The sequence below is a fragment of the Eptatretus burgeri genome, chromosome 9 (genome assembly GCF_056783735.1).
Source record: "Eptatretus burgeri isolate ZD-2024b chromosome 9, Ebu_testis_v1, whole genome shotgun sequence".
NCBI lineage: Eukaryota > Metazoa > Chordata > Myxini > Myxiniformes > Myxinidae > Eptatretus > Eptatretus burgeri.
The window spans coordinates 72750903-72765044 of record NC_140969.1 but is presented as its reverse complement, the minus strand read 5'-3'; the positions used below and the strand labels follow the sequence as shown (position 1 = coordinate 72765044).

At 40.3% G+C, this 14142-nt stretch overlaps 1 protein-coding gene across 3 annotated transcripts in view; it reads right to left on the bottom strand.

The window, feature by feature from the left end:
- Positions 1–14142, bottom strand: part of LOC147020355 (ephrin type-A receptor 4-like) — a 44797-nt gene that overhangs the window by 19873 nt on the left and 10782 nt on the right. For all 3 annotated transcript variants that reach the window (XM_085895666.1, XM_085895668.1, XM_085895667.1), the window contains exon 4: positions 3242–3397. In XM_085895666.1, the coding sequence (XP_085751792.1) occupies positions 3242–3397 (156 nt within the window). The remainder of the gene's footprint in view (positions 1–3241; positions 3398–14142) is intronic.

Sequence of the window (14142 nt, the reverse complement as noted above, 5' to 3'; positions counted from 1 at the left end):
TGAGGAAATGGTTGATTTCTGACTTTGGAGGTTTATCAAAACTATCAGGAAGGATAAAATCTTCAACTCTGAGGAACTTGGAGACCCATGTGAGAAGTTTTGCTCAATTTAAGTTAAAAAATAAAATAAAATAAAATAAAAACACATTGGAAGGCCATCAATGTGGTCCAGATTTAAATCTGACATCATCGAAGGCCTGGTGTCAAGCACACCTGCTCAGCAGTATTTATCAGTCTCCTCAGTCTACCTAACCCAAAGAAGTAGAGTCCCAGGTCATACCAGGGAAGAAATAGATGGTCCAGCCAGGGAGACAGGTAAAGCAGAAACCAAAAAGTTGCAATAATTCATTGTGAACAGCCTTGAGATTGGGAAACTTCCATTGGGGTTTTTTCCAATGAGGTCCAGCAAACAACTAACAATCCCATATCTGGCATTGGCAGAAAGGAAACCATATGGGAAGGTTTTGGAGGGCAATGAAAAGAATGTCAATGAGTGAAGCAAAAGCTGATCTTTGCGAAGCCTCGAAAGCACCTCCAAAGCTTCTGCTTGTGGTTAGCATGGAGATCGACTGACGGGCATAGATCCCCATTCTGAAGCAAGCAAAATGAAAATAACGTTGAACAGCATCCAAGCCACCACAGGGGTATCTGTTTTGACTCAAGCTTTCAGCATTGGACCCAAACATCGGATTTTCAAGGGACAGAATAGAAGAATTCCCTTTCCACTTTGGTTAAGCCACATATCCCAAGGACAGGAGAAGATGGGCTTTGTGTGGAGGAGTATGGCTAAAAAAGCAACTGTAGAATAATGGGCACTTCATGTAATGAATATTTATAAAACTCCAAGAGTAGTTATTTCATAGTTTCACTGAATATGATATGTAATTACCAAAGTGGGTGATGTGCAATATTGAAATAGATTCATACCATATAGAAACTGAAAGTACAAGGTGACAGCAGAGTTAAAACCCAAAAAATTGTGATGGGAAGATGACGCCGGCAATAAGCGGAAGCTTTAGGATGACGAGGGTCATTAAGATTTGACGTGGACTTTTGGTTAAAGTCACAACTATGCTTTCAAGTCCCTTACAAGAGTGATATTTCATCATTTTTTTTTTAACATATTCTCCAGCTTTGGAGACAAACATGTTATCACGATGGAAAACTTTCAATATACCCTCACGATAGAATTATTTAGGACGTCGAAGTAGACAGCTTCGTTTATCAAAAAATCCTCTTGCCTTGCCCCCCTTCTCCTAAGGGGCTTTTTAACATTGATGTCCTCGACAAGGAATCGGCCCTTTTCTCATTTCATAGGTGCAATTCATAGACAATTTCATAAGTGCAGCCAATTCATAAACATTTCAACAAGTTTGATGACAAAAGTTGGTTGTGGTTGGGAAAATTAAGGCAATTTCAACTGTCACACAGCTGCCGACCAAACAAGGCTCAAGCTGAACAAGGGCAACTACAGCAGTCGGTGTTGCCCTCAGTTTTGAATTGGCTTGATGTTTTTGTTTCACCAGAAATTGCTTAATCATTCGTCATTACACCCTCTTTTTGGTGTCTCATTTGCCACCATCTTGATTTGCAGCACATACAATCAAGGGAGAAATGGTTGATTGATTATCGGTATTGGTTACCAACACGATAAACAGAAATTTCCTCAACAATTGTGAATCGACTTACTTTATTCTGCTTGCTATTAACACCAATCTGGGTTCAATTTTGAACAATCCTCACTTTTGGTACCTCTTAAGTTTCAACAATCTGATCGAAATTACCACATTTCATCATAGGATCTCAACGATCCGATCCTTCCCAAGGACACAAATAAGGAGTATTTTTTTTTTGTATAAAATAAGAAAAATTCGTTAAAAGTAAACAACAAAACTTTGATTGACATTAGATCTGATTGTGCATTCAATTCATACTGATATATTGCTTTACGACATCAGAAGGGATTTGGAATCAATCTCCACGGCCGAAATGAACATTCATCCTCGGTTACCGGATATGATACCTTGCAGGCACTTGACATCAAAGCATGACTTGTTGGCCCACAACTACCGCTGGCTGCTATCAGGTCTCTTTTTACTGTCACCACTCTGCGCACTGCAGGCCTTTTTGGGGGTCAAAAACAGCAGGTGCACATCAATTACACCTACAACTGGGGATTGTTCTTATTTTCAGCCAATAGGAAGCCTGAAGGTTGGCTCACGAAGAATGGTTCACAACTTCTGGTTAAAGTCTAATGCTGGCTTCAACAGGTGCAATAAAGTAATTTCATTAACCTCCTCCATCTTCGAACATGGATGGAGGTTACTGTTTTCACCCCTTTCTGTTTTTTGTTTGTTTGTGAACAGTATTACGGAAAAACTCCTCGACGGATTTCGACGAAACTTGGTCGGGGGATTAGGTATGGTCCAAGGATCATGCCATTAAATTTTGGACTTGGTCCCCCCCCCAAAAAAAAAATTGTTAGAGAATATTTTTTTTTTGCATTTTCACAGTTTTAAGTGATTTCCAACCCCCCCCCCCCCAAAAAAAAATTGTTAGAGAAATTTTTTTTTTGCATTTCTACATGTTTTAAGTGATTTTAACCCCCCCAAAAAAATTGTTACCCCCCCCGCAAAAAATTAAGAGAAAAAATTTTTTTTGCATTTCTACACGTTTTAAGTGATTTCCAACACCCCCCAAAAAGATTTTTTTTTGCATTTCTACATATTTTAAGTGATTTCCAACCTCCCCCCCCTCAAAAAAAATTGTTCGAGAAAAAAAGTTTTGCAACTTTTTTTTCAACAAAATTTCGATTTCTATTTTTTGCATTTCTACATGTTTTAAGTGATTTCCAACCCCCCCCCGCCCCCCCAAAAAAATGTTGGAGAAAAGAACTATAACTCTGTCAGCACTGTTGACATCATATTTAATGAATAAGATATAAGGTTCACTTGAGTGACCCAGCAGAACTGGCGGCGGAGGTTTTGCACTCTCCCGAGTGCTCCCCCTCGAGTTAATTATGTGCTCACATCCGCAAGGAGCTATATTATACATGCAAAGGGTGGAGAGAGGATGGAAGGTAAATTAATTAGAAAGTAAGGGGAAATAGGGAAAGAAGATTGAGATGAGTATGATCAAGAGGATGGGAGGGAAAATTAAGACCTGAAACACATCAGAACTACACCATTTTTGTTATAGAACCACAAAGCATAAATTAGTTAAGTATGTGTATCACAACTTACTGGAGCAGGGGTAACTTGGCGGATCGCTGGGTGCCCGGTTGTACCCCGGATCACATTCACAGGTCGTCGCACCCAATCTTGTGTTGGTGCTATGGGCAGGACAAGCCTGGCAGGCTGTGTGTTCAGCCTTATCCTTGTATGTTCCCCGTAAGCACACTGCACCAGACAAGAGAACAGTTTGCTTGCACATCCTGATGTGATTCGTTGACATTTGCTCGATGCAGTCCAACAGTTAATTAATCATCATTTAGGAAGCGAATACAGTTTCATCATTCTGGCATACATATTCTACAACAGATGCAAGGAGGAAATCTAGAGCGACGCAAGAAAACGCTGAACAGCGCATGGCAGAATTAACAGGCAGCTCGTGGAGCCTTTTCCAATCGGACAGAATCCTGCCTGCTTGGCACCATGACGACTATATCATGGCGTTTACCACTGGCTAGCAGCCCGACATGGAGATGTGGTGCCAGCACTACTTTGCGGCCCACGTGTACACAACAAAAACACCCTTACAATTAATACAACTCAGATGTCGTGCCGACCGCGCCTGTAGGCTCAGCTTCTCCTGTGCCTAATGAAATCCACAATCTTGCCACCAAAAGCAGACCACATGTGGAAAAGGGCTGATACTTATATTGAAACAATCCTTACGTAACAAGACCGTTTGCCTTTTTCACTCGCGCTTGCACAGTTCTGCGGGTTAACCAGATGGGTTAGATGAAAACAATATCAAGTTGGGATTGCTCGTGATTATTCCATGGGGAAATGCTTCTTTCAGGTGAACAGAATGCAAGTGTTAAATATTTCCCCCAAATAACGTTAAATGGGGTTTTTGATAGCAGAGGAGCTCTGTTAGTGTAATCCATGCTGCTTTCACTGTTAGCCCTGGATCTAAAAATAATTTCCAGCAAAATACTACAAATAAGAGACGTTCATGAATCAGTATGAAGCACTGACCAACTTGAGGCAAAGTGGATCATTTGATGAACATGCTGGTGATGGAAGCAACTGTGCATTGGAAGACTTTTATGATTTACTTCCGTTTTGACGTACAATATTTCCTCAACAAATGAAGTCTCTAAAGCAAGCATTTTGGGGAGTGTGGGAGTGGATAGGTTGATGGTTTTTAGACCTCAATATCAATTACTTTGTATTATTATGACCACAAACCTATTGTGCTCTCGCCATCGAACCATAGAGGACATCTATCATTGCAAATTTGAAAAAAATGGAGTCCCCACAAAGTGATTGTCTGTTTTCTTTTCAATGACTTCTAAATTTATCATTATATCATGGGCTTCCCTGTTCATGATGTGGTTGCTCAAGTTACCACAAGTTGGTGATTTCATAAAAGTCATCGCCATTCGTATGCAGCTTAGCATCAATTCTTGCAGAAACATGGTACTGCCATGCCTGGCGTTGGCTTAATGGTTAGTGGTGGGTCTGGGATCCTAAGATCCTGAGTTCAAATCCCACTCAGCTGTTGAATTAATACCAGGTGGGGTTGACTCTGCCTGGAATCCTTCTGGGGTCAGCAAAATGAGTGGCAGCTTGCTGGAATCCTGTGTTGGAGTAATGACCTGTCCAGGATTGGGCCCAATAGCCAAGGAGACTGCTTAGGCAGCATCAACACTCTGCGCTGAGTATGGTCCCAATGGATAGATGGATGGGACTGCTGCTGATGCAGTGCCCCCTGTAGGTTAGAGCAGGGATTTGTAATTTGTTCGGGATGCCAGTGATAGCTCATCCACTCTTTGTGAAGGACATTGTAGGATCTAAGGTCCACCAAATAATGCTGGCAGTTGGGATGTCCAGTTTAACGCATGTTTTGTAAAAGTGATGTTTTTTAAAATTATCGTAAATGGCCTAAATTACTTTGAAATGTGATAATGCTGATAAAATACTGCAACTGTAATTACAATCATAATCATAGATGAATGACCATAACTCTAAATTAAACTTTTGGACAATTTTTTACAAATTATCGACTGCGTCACTTTAAAGTTGAGAAAGCGACCAATGCCAGATTTTTTAGTCTCCTGTTGTCCTCACACAAAACAAATAAGAAAAAAAAAAAAAAACGAACCTACCAGGAAATCCATATCACACACCATCAAGTAGTGGAGAATGTTACTTATAGTCAGATGAGCAGATAATCCATCCAAGGTCAACTGTTTCATCCTTTTTTGATCACCATCTTGGAACTGGTTCTATTTCATATGTTAATTGAACAGCAAGAATTGAAGTTGTGTAATAGAGACCAAGTAATCATCGGTATATAATTATATAAAATTAATTCCATTCTGATATTGTGGTTTTATAAACCAAAACGAGGATCCCCTCTTGTTTTTCCAGAAATGATTCAGAATGGATCATTAACTTTGGGAAATGAAACTGCATAAAGATGTCTCTCCGATGTGGTTTATGATTTTATGACTTTCATTGAATTATAGATGTAATTGGTGAAAAATATTATATAATAAATAAATATATGTGTATTTATATTAAGTGGTCAGAGCAATTTAGCCTTTGCAGTGCATCAAATTACCAGTCTTTACAGAGCGTCGGTGCTGCCGAAGCACTCTTTACAAGGATTACACTGGGTTGTTTGCCAGCACCTTCTCAGCAGTCAGTCAAGGCAATTTGTTCAGGGTGCTGGCAATAACTCACAACTGCTTTTTGAAAGATTGTGGGATCTTAAATGCCCAACAGAACGAGCGCCTGATGACGGGTCCTTCAGTTTAACATCCATCCAATGGATGGTGCACACATCGATGCCTCGATCTGTCTGCGAGACACTAGAATGAGAGTTTATAGCTGGGTCGGGATTCAAACCCAGGTCAAACCGCTCAAAGGTAAGTATACCTCCAGGCTATCCTGCCAGCTCACTGGCACCATACCAAATGTGATCACCATATTTGGGAAAAAAAAAAAACGAAAAAAGTTTGACAACCAAATTAAATAATATATAATAGCAATACCGCATACAAAGTGTTGCCAATTCATTTTTGTTATTTCTATTTCTTCATTCAAGTCGTCATTTCTTGTAAAGCTAAGTTAAAATACATCCAGGGTCATTCGGAACGCATCGCATATAAATGCGTATCGCACGCATCGCATTGATGGATGTGATCACGCATATCAACATCATTACTAATTCGTTTATACACCTGCAAATACAACAGGCTTCCAAATTATAAAGTCTTGGGAGGTTCTGTTTGCAAGACTGAGTAACGATGAAAATACAATTTGTGTTGCAGATCATACTGCCCTATATTCCATCATGTTTAACCAAAGCACACGGGCCACAACAAGGACAAATGAAGCAAAGCAGAGAAAAGGGAAGTTTTTTTTTTTTAAAGTACTAATCCATCTCACAAATCTCACGGGGCATGTCGGAAAGCTTTGATTCAGGCAGAATAATATTTTGCACCATAAAGGTACCTGTTGTAATATATTACAATAATGGCTGTGGAGGCTTTCACCACCAATAGATCAGAGGCCTTGTGATGTGATGACAGAGTTGGTATTGACTACAGTTAACCCTTTGAAGTACGTGAACATTCCCCCATTGTGTACGATTCTTTAATAGCTATATTGTGTAAATTTCTTCCTGTATTCTTCATAGAAATTCTACTAAAAAAATAAATAAATACTTTAACAGTGAAAGCACATGCTCACAATCCTGGATTGCTCAACTCATGATTCTCACAGACGGTGATCAAATATGCTTGCAGAAAAGACAGTCTTCAAACTCAGTATCATTAATAGAATTTGAATGAATAATTATTAACAGGCGTGCCGATGACAAGATGAATCTGCGAAGCATGCCGCACTTCGCGGGGGCAGCTGTGATGGGAGAGGGATCTCAACCGCCACAATCCACGACCTCACCCTCTGCCCCGTATTGCCCTTACTTCTCCATCGAGTCGGCACTAGCACAAAAGACAACTTGTGTGTTGCCTTAGCAACCGGCGCCGACCGCTAACAAACACTGAGCAAAGTCCTACGTTTGTCACTTCCTCAGCAAACATTTTTGAGCGAGTAGAAAGCAAAGGCCCAAAGATGTCATTCCAAACATCCCACGCACCGTCCTGGCATTGACAACCATGTATAACTCTCCTTACCAAGCTTTGTGAAGTAGAACCAAAAGAATAAAATAAAGTAAAACGGCTTTAAAAGGAGTTTTCTTAAACCTGAAAGTTTAAAAATTTCTCCAACTATGATTACCTGGGCTTATCGATACGTCCAGAACTTTCATTTCCCACAAGTAATACAATCAAGTTTTGTCATCATCGAGTTTGAGTTTGTTTCTTCATTCCGATCGTCATTTTATCTCCGGTCACGGTGAAAAACCACGAAGGCCTCTTGTTTGTGACCCCAAAAGGCCAGGGTTCGAATCCCATCCATGACCTGCAATTCCTAATCCCAGCAACCCTCCCGCCTCAAAGGGAGGCTCAACTAGACTAGGGGATAGTTACGGGTGGGAAATCGCTTCAGTTAACCACTGAAGCAGAAGATTCTGTGGAAGGATAACACAGCCTTTTCCAGAGCGATGAGAGAGACCATTTAGTAGGCCTAATTTTTTTTGTTTTTGCATACCAAGTGCAGCCGGCAGCACTATAACCTTGGTAGAATGAAGACCTGTTCTTGCAGGTGAAGGCTGGTGTTGATCTGCCTCGGCGGACAGGTAGAACAATGGATGAGATCAACACGACATCGATCGCCGAATGTTAACCACCATGTGAAGCAAGGAGAAGCTGACGCTTCCGACATTAACCCCTCGACAGGGCAAAAAGGACTCTTTCTCCTCGTTTCCCATAGTGGCTGGCAGATCTCAATCAAGGACTTGTCAATTTCATCCATTATAAATTTGCTGCTTTGTGAAATCAGCCAACAATGCCCTTGTGATTCGGAATTCTTGGAACAGCTTAACTTGGAGAATGTTTATATACTTTCCTACAAATAGGTAGAAATTATTGTGTGTGTGTGTGTGTGCGCATGCGCATCGTGAACAATTTATTGTCCTCAGAAGAATGACGTAAGCATAATTAAATAACAAAAATCTCATTTTGATGCAAGGCTCATCAAGATTTGATATTTCAGAACTTGATAAACTAAAGAGGAATGCGCAAATGGATTGGTCCACTTAAAGCGACCACCATAGTTTCAGATGAGATAAGTGCAGGGCTTTCAGAAAGTCCAAAAAAGGTTACCCGATAGCACCAGATGGCCTGGTGACTGCTAATAGTAGGGCCTGTGCGGTCCACCGGCAAAACACGACAGCAATGTGACAATAGATATTAAATTGTAATCTTTTAATCGTGCCCCGTTTGAGACCGTTGCTATAAAGAGCACGAAGTAAAAACACCACTTTGAAACCGACTCAGCACACAAAGTCTCGAAAAGTATTTGGGGTGGGGACTGGGACTGGCAGAAATTGCCTTCCAAGCTTTTACCAACAGTTAAAATATTGCAAAGGCTTCCAGGTCTGTCCAGCCGGCATGTCGCACATATGGAATTTGTGAGTTTTGTTGAGACACGCCAGCATGCCAAACAATTCACGTAGTCTTTACCAAACTCCTAGCACCCTGACACTTGGTCAGAGTTCACACCTCACCCAGCTGTCTCACACCCAACACTCAGTTAAGCAGCCGCTTAGAAATCTGAGGCTAGCAGAGTTTGTAAAATAAAAATTCTAGAATTGTATCATGAAAATTCACCCAAGCGCTAATTATGGGATATTCTGACAAATCAAAGCATACTCATAGCATTACATTAATCATCTGAAAAGGCTTCTTCACCTTTTTACTTCCCTTATTTTTTTTCAACAATGGCATCATTTTCAAACGTCACATTCACCTCAAACGTTTATATGTCCCATTACAATTCCGACCGACCGCAACCAACACCGAAAACATTAACCTTACCGACCTCAAATAATTGCCTTATCAGGTCAATTTTGATTGGCTTGTTTGGCATCGTCATCTAAGAACTCAACTAGTGAATCTGGGATTCTAGTTTCAACTCCCATATCCTGTGCTGGTTTGTCTTTTGTCTCATATCGTCTTCAGGCATAGCAGGATAGCCTCGAGGTACGCACACCCGCTATCAAGTCATCTCGCCTGGGTTTGAATCTCGGCCACACTATAAACTGTCACCCTGGTGTTTCAGTAGTAGAACTAGGCATGAGTACACGTGCCATCCACCGGGTGGCCTGTCTGCCAGCACTGGTTTCTGGAGGATGTTAAAGATACCATGGCGTATTTTGTGACGAGTAGGTGAGTTATCGCCGGCATGTTGAACAAATCACAAATATATCTCAACTGACTGCTGGAAAGGCATGGGCAAACTAGCCAGCAGAGCCCGCACCAAGAAACTAATTCAGCAGCACAGATACCATGTAAAGAGTATGGGACATTGATTATTATTCGTCTTGGAACTTCTTGCTACGAGTAAAGTGCAATGATCTCATGCCTCATGTCTCATGTACAGGATATGCATGCAAGCTCCTCTATCGGCCTATATAACGCTCACTGAAGGTAGATAGAAAAAATATATGAACGAACGAACGACAAAGAATCAAGCAATACAAAATATCTCTTAATTATCCCAAAGTCACAGTTAAATTATTACAATTTTCAGTATAAAAAGTTATTGTTGTGAATAAGATACAGGGATAACTCCTTTGTTTTAATGTTAGCCCCAACAACCGTGTTACACCAAATTGACAACAGGGACAATGGATGTTTTTGTTGATGAGGGTGTGATGGATGAATGGAGTACCATCATTTTTAACATCATCGTTGTTTAATGTTTGCATGCTTTGAAGCCACCTTTTTTTAAAGTGCCTCGATTGTATTTTGGTCTCTTCCGATGACTGATACACAACACAAATTTTTTTTTTTTTTTTGAAGAACACACCAAAAAAAAGATGTTATCTCCTTGGCAATTTTCAACCGGCGAAGCATCTGCTGCGGGCATAAGAAGACTTTTAGATCCATGAGAGAAGGATAAGAAAATAAACTAGATCAATTGATAAAATGAGCCCGTATCAGCATATGGATCCAGCCACCTCGTGGACAAGATGAGAATAAAAAGAAACTTTCAAAGAAAGTCACTATATCTGAAAAGGTCATGCCACTGAATCTTCATGGAAATTTTGATGCGACTAAAGAGTGGAACGACAGATTTACATTCCATTTTTTTGCATCATAACAAAACACCGCAGAAGAAAAGATAAATATTTTGCGAACAATAGAACATCTTATTACTCTTTGCAAAAATTAACGCGAACTAGTCATTAATGTATCAAATTGAGCTGCCGCTTGACAGGGCATCGGTGCTGCTGAGGCGGTTTGTTGGCATGGGTTATGCTGGGTGGTTTGCCATTGCCTTTCCAGCAGCTAACATACACCCAAGACCAATGTTGGCATACGGGCTTGAGACTTTGCATCCATATCGAGGTGTCACCCTTCATGTGAAACACCAGGATGGCGGTGTATAGCTGGGTCGGGTTTGAACCCAGGCCCGGCAGCTCAGAAGAATATGGGCTTACCTTTCGGCTGTCCTGCCAACCCAATTTAATGAATGGGAGAGATGGACACAATTGTATGAAATATTTAACATCAATGATTGAACAGCATCGTCAGTGGAATGTTCATGTACCTCATGGAAATGATTCTACAACAAGAAAAATGTGATGAATCCATTTCTTACACATATCGTGCAAATATTTCACAGCCAATAAGCATGCACGAAGGCACGACATGGCTATCAACACTGAAATTGATGTTCTTGCTCAACAGTGGCATTATGGTTATTCTGGTTAATTTATTTAACCAGACTCGGTGGTCTAATGGTTGGAGCATCGATCTGCACCGAGTCTTGAAAGGTTGGCAGTTCCATCCCCAGAAGAGTCATACCAAAAATTAAATAAATAAAAAAGACCATGTGCTGCTTCCCTACTTAATGTTTAGCATCAAAAAATGATAAAGAACAGACAAGCAACCATACATTGGGAACCATTGTGCATGCTTCATGAGCCCAATGGCCCCCTCCTGCATTGAAGTTCCTTGGAAGGGAACTCGTATTTTTAATATTAAATCCAAGCCGTTCAGAGGGCCAAATGACGCTCACAACTTAACTCAAGCCATGCCATCGAAAGGAGAAAAACAGTTCGCACAAACTCCCGATTCATTTTAACTTGGATGAGTATTCTGAATATGGATGGTGGAAACACTCCAAACCATTCGTTACCAGAACTCTCAGGAATGAAATATCCTGGAAGCGAACATGTACATTTGCTCCTCACTTCAGAGTTCAGTCCCAACATTGAGTACCGACTGGAATAGCTTGTGACCGACACCCAAATGAACCCAATTGTCCTTCGACTTGAGCAATTTCATTTTTACCCTCGCCCAATGAGAAGGTATTACATTTGAATCCATTTGTTTGTTTGTCCGCACAGAACTTTAATGTTTTTCTCCGCAACCGCTTGTCAGATTGAGACAAAATTTTCACCAAAGGAGCGAATACTCCATTGATAATTATGACATCATAAGGCACATGGTGTGGCAGCCATGTTGAAAAAAGGGAAAAACTTTTGACATCTATCTGAAACCACACCAAGGAAAAAAAATTTAAACTCGGCACACAGCAAATACTCCTCATGGGGAATAAGTGTGATTTTTATCACGTCATAGGCACCTTCTTTAAAACTTCATAATTACATATGTACAACGCTACACCTGATCAGTATGAAAATTTGAGGGTCATTGAGGGATAAAATAGTCCACAGAAAAAAAAAATTGATGACGTCAGTCACGTGATTCAGCAGCCATATTGTTTAAAAATAATAATAATTATAATAAAAAAACCTTCAAAAATCTTATTCTCTGAAGTGGTTGAACAGATCGAGGTGAAACTTTACAAGTATGACCGCCTATCCACGATAATAAAAATGGTTCACATGGTTTGGAAGACGATTTGGATTTACCCTAAAACATATTTTAAAAATTCTCCAGAACGGTTGGACAGATTGAGGGGAAACTTCACACAAATGTTCCCCAAGCCTTGGGTGTACAAGTTTGATAAGGAATAATTGATAGGTCACATAGTTTGGCAATCATATTAGATTGAAGAAAAATATTAAATGTTTTCTCTGCAATTGCTTAATAAAATCGATGTAAAACTTCAAAATTATAATCTCGTGGTGATGGGGAAATGCACGTTTTAAATTTCAACTTGATTGGATGCATGGTCTGGTGGCCAGAATTATTTATTTTTTTGTTTGGGTTCTTTTGATTTTATTATTATTATTTGAATAAGGCTCACTTGTCTGTACATGGATGGGTTTGAGGGTAGAGTAGTAGCAGCTGAAATCTGAATCCTATCCAGGTTCCTCCGGATGACTTGATCTTTTCTTGTTTGGGTTTCTTCTGATGACTCCAATACAGGACTATACCTATTTGGTCTTTCATTTGATTTGAATTTATTTTAATCCAATAATAATAATAATAATAATAATAATAATAAAAAACATCATGGGTCAGGGTCAGGTGTCCAATCAAAGCAGGATGTCCTGATACCTGGTCATCACTGTAAACAGTTATAAAGTGGTAGTTCTAATTAATTACATGACACACCAGTCCACAAAACAAGTCCTGGCGAGGGTCTCCAATCTCTTGTTTCGGAAGAGTTAACTGTGTAAATTCAACATGCTGATGAATATATTTTTTTTGTGTCACCAACACTTGGAAAAGGGTCCTAGATTTTGATCTGAGCAAATTGCATGAAGTCTTAATGACATTGGTGGACGATTGCGTGACAAGGCCACTTGCCATGGGTTAAAAGTCAAATTATCCTCAAACGTCTCATCGCAAGTCCCGAGATATCCTGGACAGGTCGAGAAGGCATGCAAGTCATTTTCTTTTAAAACGAAAATTCACCACCTCACCTATGCCCTCATAATGTGGGAATGGACAAACCAGGAACAGAAGGAAAACCGATCATGAAATCGACCATAAACTACGGCAAGGATTACAAATTGAGCAAACGAGGACTACCAAAATAAAATGGGATAACTTTTCAGGTTGCATTGTTCAACAAACACAAATGTATCCATTGTAAATGTTCTGTTGATGAAGGGGGTCAGGGGGGCTCGAAACTCAGGCTTACAGAATTCCTTGGGGATTATCAAAGGAAGTTCATGATTCAAGCGAATGACGGATGCCTTGTACACATTCCCTTTGAGTTCTTTACTACTCTCGACCAATGCAGAGAATTCTGGAGCACACCATGTAGGAAAAGGAAACAAGATGTTTTGAAAATGAAAAATATTCCCCCCCCCCCCATTCCCCTGCTTCACCATTGAGGCATCTTTCATGTCGGTATATTTTACGTGCTGAACACGAGAAAACCTATTTGGAATGTGACGGGTTATAAATTTTATGCTAATATTTTCTAACGAGTCAAATCGTGGGCAGAAAAAAAAGGATAATCTCTCTTCTTTAATGGGCCCCAATTATCCCCAGCTTCACATGGGGCTGGCCATACGTTTTTGGCCCAAGTCTTTCACAAACCGGATGGCCAGACCCAACATTCGGCTGAAGGAGATTTGGGCAGGATTTTGTAATTTGTTCAACGTGACGGCAATATCTTTCCTACTCTTGGTGAGAGACAGTGGGATTTTTAAAGTCCAATGGTGACCAGTCCTTTTGGAGTGGTCCTCTGGCTTAATATCAAAGGATCTGTTGACTGTAAAATTATCACAGTCTTTGAAACACCAGGTTAACAGTTTATAGCCTGGTTGAGATCTGAAAGGCTACATGGCTTAAAGGTGTACATACCTCCAAGCTATCCTTCCATTCCAGGTGTAAAAGGTCCACGATATATTA